The following is a 10,152-nucleotide window of genomic DNA, read 5'->3' as shown; positions in this document are numbered from 1 at the left end:
TGGATTTATGAATATTTGAAAGATAATTTTGTTGTATTATTTTATTTCATAATTTTATTATTTGTGTATGGAAGGTTTAATTATTATAATAATTAAAAATGACTTTCATTTTATGCAACATCACAATCGTTTTTTGAAGATCAAAAATTTAGATATTATTTTGATATTTCAATGATAATATTAATGACGTAATTTTTATTTTTTAACGTATTTTGTTATTTGCGTATTATAAATTTCATATTGATATAATATTGATATTCCTGTTATTACCTTTATAATTTACAAAATTATTTTTATAAAAATAATTTATTGTATTTGTTATTATTATTGAAGTCATTTAATTACAATAATTTAATTGGCTTAGAAATCACAAATCATGTAAATAATTGGTATGCGAATCATATAATATGATAATATTGATTTTTATGATTGTATATCTAAAGATTTAAATTGTATTGGATTATCCATTGTATACATACTAAGCTTATATTTATATTACAGTAAATCAATATATACGTTTTTATGTGAAACAAACTTAATGAAAAATAATTTGAAGCTATTACATAATATATGAAAACCCAGATACTTATTTATTTATATATGTATAAATGGATAATGACTAATTAATTCTCTGTATTCAAATACTCACATATGTATATCAATTTTAGCGATCCATTGCTGTTGTATAGAAGGGACATCTAAAGGAGAAGTGTATTGAATAAAAATACTTAGATTTCCTCTGAGTATATTAATCTCATATATTCATACGTCAAAAATCATTTTTATATATACAAAAAAATTATAAGAATGTGTGTGAGCATTGTATCGTGTTAGAACAGAATAATGGTGGTGTGTGTAATAGAAATAATGGTGAGAAAAACCAATATATTCCAAAAATATTTTTTTTTTCGACCGTAACCTCTTGACATTCGAAATGTTGATGTATATAATTATATCCCTTATTTCTTATCTTTACTGCTTGCCTCTTGTTCCTTTAATAGCATTTGGTCACACAAAAGAACCATATGCATTTAAAGTTATTTTATATTGTAATATGGCATGGAATATAAAATTGTAATATTAGTTTATTGTTTATTGTTGGGACTTCAAGTGTTGTGATTATGTTTTTAGTATAAGTAAATGTTTTAATTTGTAACAAATGCATTGACTTAAAAAGAAATAGACGTCGAGCTTTATACGAAATTTTTGAATAATACGTGAAAAAAATATTTCAATTTGCTTGTATCAAAATATCAGAATTATTATATAGAGATAATTTTAATCTATACAGAAACGGAACAAATTATAAATATTTAGACATTTTTAAAGTCCTATTGTTAGTCTCGAATGTTTGACCTTAGACCTCATTTCTTTAGTTACTATTGTATATCTGTGGTCTCGACTAGATTTATTATTATCCAAATTTAGTTAAATATCTGTAATAATAAAGATACTCAAAAAAATCGTAGCTTCCGTATTACCTGTCTAGCCATTTTCTTGTTTACAATATTTAAAACGCAAATTGAGTAAAAAAGAACTTGACATTTTATGAAATACGTAAATTACATTTAAGATATATCATTTAATGTTCATGATTTATTGAAATACCATTTCTTATTTTTAAATAATTTTGTTCTTAAATCTTGCAATTTTTTTCTGGTCAAAAGTTATAAAATAGTATATTGTTATCTTGTATAGTGTATAAGGAAAAACTTTTTGTATGATTTGTGTTTTGACTGTTATTTTATCATTCCTGTGACATGAAAAATTAAGGCGTGTTACGTAGTACACATTACATGTTACACTAAATGTAACATGTAATGTGTTGACCCTAAATAAAATTTCAAATTAAAGTTAGCAAAAATACAAACTGATCAAAGAGGTTAAATATTTTCTATTTTTAAAACGGGCAGTATCGTCCACACCTATTTCGGACTAAAATCAGGTGTGATAAGAAGGTTCTTTTTGGAGGCATTCATAATCCTCAGCTGCATTCTCGTTTGCTATTTTTGTTAATTAAAAAAACATTTCAAAATATTTTTAAAATGTATATGAATAATATATTCATTTGAAGAATATTTCTCAGCTGTGTATATGAACGCGCCATAAGAATTATGACTTCGAAAAATGCATTTTGGACGGTTTTTATATCGTAGGACATACTTTTGTGATTTTTAATAGTATCCCCAGCATGTTTCTCCATCGATGGTTAAGGATTTTATATAGTACTTAAATTCAAAACCTTTCCCCATGTATGATTGCTGTGAAATCAATTATTCAAGTTTTAGCATTTATTCTAGACAATTACGTAGGTATAATCAATTTGTTATTTATTTGTGGTGCATTAAATATTGCAGTTGTTGGTTTGTTGTTGTTTTATTTTATTCCTTGTAAGTGCGATGGTAATTTAAGTCACTAAGTGGCTCCTGAATACAATCTATCTACATAGATCTGATTTTTAATCATCATGTCTGGTATCAAACTACTATTATATTAAATATTACCTTTTTATATATTATCGCTATTATAATAGTCTTATATTATTGTTTACATAGACATAGATTTTGGTAATTCTTGAATCTTTTGAATTTATGTTCTCGGCTTCCCGCTAAAATCAGTATTTAAGAATAGTAATGTTGGTACGAATCAACTGTTTGACAGATTAGTAGCAGTGTTGTCGCAATCTATTTTTTGAATTGCTGTAACAAGAAAAAAAATGCAAAAAAATATACTTACATAATGTTAAATAAATACTCTTTATTACATTTTAGTATTCTTTTAATTTATCTGTCAAATTCACATTCTCATTTTCTCAAGAGCGTAAATAATAATTATAATTTTAGGTTGTGTGAATTTTAGAATCGCATATTAGTTATAATATAATTTATTGACTGAAATGGTTACGCATTAAATTAACCCGATCAGATCGTTTTAAAATGCATCTTAAGGTCGCAATTGATGGTATTTACATTTAAAATGTCAAAACGCCACTATGTTTTAGAATTGCTTACATTAAATGTCAATCACTTAGTTTGCAACGGTTGGCATGAAAAATGGCAATTGTAGTGTTTATGGCAATACTTTTTATCTTAACTTATTTATATCATTTACAGTAAATTTTATTACTAAATAACAAGAAATTATTAAAGCTAAAATATATACAAAATATTTCTAATTAACAATATATACAATCAAGAGTAAAAAAGATAAAATCATAAATAAAATAAACCATCTAAAATTGCCGTGTGAGGCATGGTTCCCAAAACGCTGGCGGCGTTTCCTTGTTGAACGGCAAGGCTTAGCCTTTGAGCAAAGTAGCCGCCAGCTTTTTGGTCCCCGGAAGCAGTTACAAGCTTGGTCGACATATCTGACATGAATTTTTTCATGTCAGATGACCATGGACCCATTGTCTCTATTGCAAGCGCCGCAAACAAATAATTGTCTAATAAATTATTATATTTACGGCGCTTGAGAGTTTGGGCATGGTCGGCTGCGGCCCCCGCACACACAGATGTATTGCTTACGTGCGATGGGGCCAAGGTGTCTACGCACGTCGCGTCCCATACCAGGGGTCGTCCGAGACTCCATGGAACTAGGGTGATTCCATCGGGTCTCTTGCCATCGTCTCTAAAAAGGCCTGGAGGTTCTAACGTCGCAGGTATAGAGACGGTAGCAAGTGCCCGACGAATCAAACTGTTCAGAGTCCCGTGACGATACAACCTGCCGGCACTCCTGGTACAGGACAAGCCATGCCGACCCAACGTGTCCACCTCCTGCCCACACGGACAAAAATGAGGCTCGCAAATCCTGGCACCGAGCCGGAGACCTATGGAAATACGCAAAGTTATAGGATCCAACACGGTGCCAATATTGTTGGACGGGAGTGCGTGTAACCAATGCCCTGAATCGCTTTGGGCAACAGCTAATAACCGGGCCCTATCAGTGTTGTCCGGACATCTTTCCAGAAGGCAGGCAAAAACAGATTTAAGACCCGGTGTGTCCCAAACCGATTGTTTGGTCTTTTCTGACATAGAAGTGTCCTCAGACGGAAAACGATCACTCCAGACCTCCACGGCCTCTGACATGTACGCCACCCGAACATCATTTAAATTAGTGTTTAATATTTCAGTGATGAGGGCGAGCGTACTATGGCAGGAGGCCAAGAAAGCCGGAAGTGCTAAACTTTTCGTCGTGCGGACACCTATGCCACCAAACCTAACTGGAAGAGTTGCCTGCATCCAGGAACGATCATCAAATTTTAAATTTAAAATTTTGGATAAGCAGTTTTGTAATAAAGTATCTAAAATATGAGTGACCGATGGGAATTTCCAAAATGGACAACAACGAAGTAAATACATGAATTTTGGAGCGAATAAGCAAAGGCGCAAAATGTATATAGCCATGTGAGGTTTTAAATCAAAAAGTCGTTCCGAAATGTTTTCAAAGTGATGTAATTTAGAATTTATAATGGGAGCAAATGCATCATCAAATATTGGAGCACCTAGCAGTGTTAAATTTTCTTTTTCTAAAATAGATATATTAGGGCATATTGAATTGAACTGATCATAAATATTATGACATTGTTCCACAGATAATTTTTCCGAAAAAAAGATTTCACATTTGTTAAAATTTAGACTCAAACCAATGTGATTAAAACGCTGTATTATTATTTTTAGGTCCTCCAATACAGTTGATGCAGTTCCCCCCAAAGAACCATCATCTAGGTACCATACATTAAATTCAGAATTTAGTTGTGTGATTATTGGTTGTATAGCCAAACTAAAAATTATTGGGCCAAGAGGGTCGCCTTGCTGACATCCCACACACGATTCTATAACATTATCGCCGAATAATAATTTTGAGGGGGTCCCATAAGATTGCCACATGTAACCAAAAATTTCGGGCATTTCTTTTTGAATTTCTGTAAGTAGGGCCCCCCTATCTACGGAATTGAATGCATTTTTGACATCTATTTTTAAGAATACCTGATATTTTTTTCTATTCAAAAAAGTACGAGCAGCGTGTACTGCTGCTTCGCAGCCACCCTTGACTCCGAAGCCGAGTTGCCGAGGCCTAAACCGACTAGCCAATGGCTCGTTATAATTACGACAGCACAACTTCGAAGCCAATCTTCGTAGAGTACAACCTACAGCGATGGGCCTAATGCCTCCATCCTTTTTTTTAAGAGCAACGAGGTTGGCTCCATAAAGTACAGGTGTAATTTCGGGAGGAACTCTTCCTGCTAACATTAAATTAATGAGAGCAGTGAGCTCCTTCACCAAACTTACACCTGCTTCGCCTAAAAAGGGATCAGTTAAATCCTTCAAATGCTGTGGAGTAAGGCCGTCTAAACCACCAGCAGATCCGCTCGAAAATGAACGGATAGCGAACTTGGTGGCTTCCTCGCTGACTCTCAAAAATTCATGCTGCGGATTGTACGAAGGGTAAGGTAACTGCGAGGATGCCTGTGTGGGATGCTTATCGCGAAGTGCCCCAAGCGTTTCAGGTGAGCGCGTAGCCATAGTATCATTGGAAAATAGAATTTTTGCAGCGCCTTTCATATCTCCGTCGGAGATTTTATTTTCTATTAATTTTAAAATATTGTTTCGAAAAGGAATACAGTTGTGGTTATTTGTAGGGATGTTAAGAATGGGAAGAACATTTTGATTAGTATTATATTTTATTAAATTACATAGTGATTGCTTTTGTTGTCTATTGCTTAAATGTAAATTTTTATATGGAAATAGCAATAGGTCTTCCCAAGCATTAAAGCTATTTTCTGCAACTACCTTGGCCACACGCTCGGTAAGTGACACGGCCACAGTCGAGCGCGCTCCTTTAGGGATTCGCTTGACCACCCGTACATTATGTTTTAGATTTGCGAGTCTCAGATATAATGGTTCGTTATTACGGGCCCCATCTGAATTACTTACGACATTTGCAACAGAGGTGGTATTAATGGGATGAATTCGTGGTATATGAATTCGGCTGCAATGTATCCTTAAGCCTCGTTCTCCTTTATAATATTTATTGTCTGCACAAATGGAGCACCGTAATAACGAATCATTAGGCATTTATTAACTAAATAAACTAGTTAAATTAAATAAAGTATGATAGCACTTAGAAATCTATTTAAAAATATACATATATGTTAGTAAAAAAGAAAACAAAATTATATACGAAGTGTAGGTGCATTTACAAATGTTTTCTGGATGGGTATCCTCCCAAAAGCACTGGATTTCTTGGAAATATGGACAATGGATAGATATGCTTTCATCAGAGGTTGAACACATGCATCACTATCGTTACTGCTGCTCAAGACATCCCCAATCAAGAGGACAGTAGCTATGATTTTAACGAAAATACTGAAATTGTATAAAATAATGTCATGTTTCCCATTTTTCACTTTCACGATAAAAATATTTACAAATAAATAGTGGTGACAACAGCTGTCAGTCGTCAGAGCGCTCCTAACATTATTTAATGTTATTTTTATAAAATAACGCACTGAAACGCAATGAAAAAGTTCTAATAAATAACCACTTTATCCTAGTACTTTTAGTCAGTTTACGTATTTATGAATCACATTGTTATAATATTTAACAAAATATTTATTCCATGGCAATACTAAATAATTCGAATTTGTTTCAGCTTAGCCAACCGTATAAAGTTGGACTGAAATGTCAAAATCACGAGTTTCCATTTTCAGTTTATTTATTTAGGATGCATTTTAATTAAATGAAATAAGTATCAGTGATTGAAATATTATAAGGTAAGCTTAACAAAGTTATTAGTATTTTAAATTAAAGCTCTTTAAAGTTGCATTAACCCTAATTTCTTTTGTAAAATCATTAGAAGGCATTGATTACAATATATTTTATTTTACTTTCAGTGTTTATCTTATAAAAGAAGTAGAGGGAAACAATTCAATATTATGGCGGCAACAACATCAAAAACTGTAATAAATGACTTACCACTCGAAATATTTGTGAATATCCTTAAATACGTAGATGGTTATACATTGGGAAAATGTCGTCGGGTTTGTAAGAAATGGATGGAGTGTATTTCTAGCGAGCATATTTGGTTCGACGCTTGTCAGAGGGAGTTCAAATACGCTTCTTATATCGCTAGAGAAAAGGCCAGTACTGACTGCAAATGGTACCATATATACCGGAACATGAAATTATTTACAAAACTAATGACTTTTGATAATAAATTGCGTAAGTTTTACGAATTTTCGTTACACGATAGTACTCACGTTTTGAACATCGACCACGGTATTTTACCTCTACGCGACGTTAAAGGCATAGTGATGTATGATATGAGTACCCTAATGTACATACCAGTTGCATTGCCGGAAAAAACTTGTTTAAAAATCGCAAACACTGATCGTATTACTGTTGTTCAGTTGAAATCAGGAATATTGGTGCAAAGATCTGTAGACTGCCCTACCTGGTCATCGGAGGAGTTTTTCAAAGCTGATGACTTTATATTAGGCATTGATGTTCTATACTATCATTTTAACAGAGATGTATATAAAGTTATTCTTATAGAAGAAGAGATTACACCAGAACTAATATTAAAATGTGACTATAATATTAAAGAAATAAAACATTACAATGATGCCGTACATCTGTTTACCGATTGTGGAAAAATTGTTACTTATGACAGAGGTGATACCATAGTGAAGAATATAAACTGCCCACCGGAATGGATAAAACAAATAAAGCATATAAGAGCTGTGAACGACAAGAATTATCTTTGTTACTCCAGAAATTTATTCCAAATTGAAACCGATAAATATAAGCATTTGTACCTCGAGTTTCTGCCTATTACATGTCTGTTTTTCTATGTGGATAATATTTTGATTGCAACCGATAGTGGGGAAATTCTACTTTATCGACATGCAAATCAGAAGAAAGCAATCCGACCTATATTTGAGAAGCTTGCGTTGTTACCGGATGGTAATTACTTTTAATTCTTTCATCCATGAATGCCTGGCTTATTTTCCACAATATTTATAACAGCAAATTGTATCAATTAAAATTGTGGATGAAGTGCAACCATCGTCATATAAGTTGTCCATAGATTTGTTAAACCTGAGGACTAAGTTTAAATAATTGTCTCATATATTATTACTATAAATCATTTTACAATATTTGTATGTTTTTAAACACTCAAAACATTTTATACTTTTAAAATATGAATGCTATGTCAAATGTTCAAAAAATGGGTCAAAAGGCACAATTTCATAATAACATGTTCGTAAGTATTTTCAGTTTAATATAATGGTTATTAATTTTTAATTTTCAGGACGATTTGCCACCCAAATAGATGTGTGTGAACGACAAAAGGGAACCATGATATTTATATCAACATTTACAGATTTGTATGTCATGGAGTTCAACTTTTATCCAAGTGTAAGTAAACTGAAAGTACTTTCTCCAATATTGAAACTTTCTTTCTTTGTATTACTGTAGAATGAAAATATAAATAAATAAATTAAAAACCGTGCTAGATTCACATAAAGAAAACTGTAATCTGATCTATCTAACGATCCTGATGAGGAAAATGGGACAAAACAATTAAAATTGTGTGTTGTCATCGGTTCTTTATAAGTGTTCATAATTTTAAATTAATCGGACCATTCAAAGTGGGTAAGAATCGAGCTCAAAGATTCCGTTATATGCATACATACAGATCAAGCTAATAAAAGCGTGGTAAAAACAATAACCTTTAAAAATAGAGTATATTATTTTGTTGATTACCATTTAAGGTTTCTATAATAAATAACCATTTTTCATCGAGAAACAAATATTGAATACTTTTGGATCGTCCTAATATATTAAAAATAAGTTAATATTGAACATAATAGTATCAATTTCATATATTTGCTCAGATTATAATATTTCTAACTGATTTTGTTACAGGAACGTGAAACAAAGAAGAAATTTTCCACAGGCAAGCTTCTAATGTACAAAAGATTACTGAAACTTAAAGAGAGACTACAAGATCCTAATTCAGGATAAATTATCAATATGTCTTAATTCAATTAATATGAATATAATGCACATGCCATATAATCCATATTCATATTGCATAATCAGTTACTCGAATATTCATGTAAGGGCAATATGATTTCATATATTAGATAATATTGTTGTTGGGAAGTATTGTTGTTGTATTGTGTACCATATTGCATTTGTATAGGGCAATATGTATTTTGCCTGAATCAGCCTTCATTTAGATGAAATTTGACTATGATTGACTAATCATCTTGATTTGATTGATTTGATTGATCTTGAAAAGGTTTAAGCATAATAATAAAACATATTATGATTTTCTGTTATCACTGAAGCTTTGGTATATTCCGGTCATAGAGTACTTATTGTAGAGAACAACTGTGAAGTTAATAGAATTGCCCTCATTTTATATAATAACATTTTATTTGAAACGTGTTATTTACATACAAATAATTAGAGTTTAGACCCCTTCAATATACATTTATATTCATTCATATTGTCATTGAAATCAATTCTGGATCATTTCTTACTACATTTGTATGCTTTTTTATAAAGTAGGTTTATTTATCTAAAAAGTACTACTTAATAAATAATTAGATTTGCTTAAAACCTTAGGGTAATACAGTTTCTTTTTTGTTGTGATAAATTATTTAAGTTAAATAAATTATTTATTTATTTATTTTGAGTAAGTGTAAAATATGCTTATTATCAACTGTTTTAGTTGAGATAATAAAATTATGTGATAAAATGTGGTTGTATTTCTTTCTCACGGAATTTATGTATTTGGTTTAAATCCTTTTTAGGTTTCCGTACTCAAAAGGTTAAAACGAAATTCTGTTATGGAGCCTCCCCTGTCTCTCCGTATGTCACAGGTCTATCTCCTGAACCGTAAAAGATAAACATTTTTTACAGAGTATGTAAACATTGTCACCTTTAACAACAAATATAATAGCTATAAGTCGAAATGTAAAAGCTTGAATATAAATGGGGTCGCCATACAAGAAACAGCTATTTTTCCGTTTTTTGCTTTATCTATGAAACCGTGGTAGGAAGACTGTTTAATTTTTTATAATACTATTATGACCGCTATGAAAACGAAAACTAAAAATAAATGAAAATTTGTTGGAAC

General features: G+C 31.5%; 1 protein-coding gene across 1 annotated transcript; it reads left to right on the top strand.

The window, feature by feature from the left end:
* Window positions 1-6,639: 6,639 nt before the first annotated feature.
* LOC140745837 (uncharacterized) lies at window positions 6,640-9,765 on the top strand. Its single transcript, XM_073077755.1, has 4 exons — window positions 6,640-6,772; window positions 6,893-7,964; window positions 8,314-8,420; window positions 8,931-9,765. Exons 2-4 carry the CDS (start codon window positions 6,935-6,937, stop codon window positions 9,027-9,029), a joined length of 1,236 nt encoding a protein of 411 aa, XP_072933856.1. The 5' UTR covers window positions 6,640-6,772; window positions 6,893-6,934; the 3' UTR covers window positions 9,030-9,765.
* The last annotated feature ends 387 nt before the right edge of the window (window positions 9,766-10,152 follow it).

This window comes from Epargyreus clarus, unplaced genomic scaffold (genome assembly GCF_041222505.1).
Source record: "Epargyreus clarus isolate Ecla_fem2 unplaced genomic scaffold, WU_Ecla_fem_2.2 ptg000011l, whole genome shotgun sequence".
NCBI classification, from domain to species: domain Eukaryota; kingdom Metazoa; phylum Arthropoda; class Insecta; order Lepidoptera; family Hesperiidae; genus Epargyreus; species Epargyreus clarus.
Note: the sequence above shows the minus strand (reverse complement) of the source record. Positions and strands in the feature narration are given on the sequence as shown.

What these genes read in the sequence shown, in the direction of transcription:
- LOC140745837 (XM_073077755.1), top strand. Translation starts at nt 6,935, where the DNA reads ATGGCGGCAACAACATCAAAAACTGTAATAAATGACTTACCACTCGAA. An exon ending in GCTTGCGTTGTTACCGGATG is followed by an intron (nt 7,965 to 8,313) that starts GTAATTACTTTT and finishes TTTAATTTTCAG; the next exon opens with GACGATTTGCCACCCAAATA. An exon ending in AGTTCAACTTTTATCCAAGT is followed by an intron (nt 8,421 to 8,930) that starts GTAAGTAAACTG and finishes ATTTTGTTACAG; the next exon opens with GAACGTGAAACAAAGAAGAA.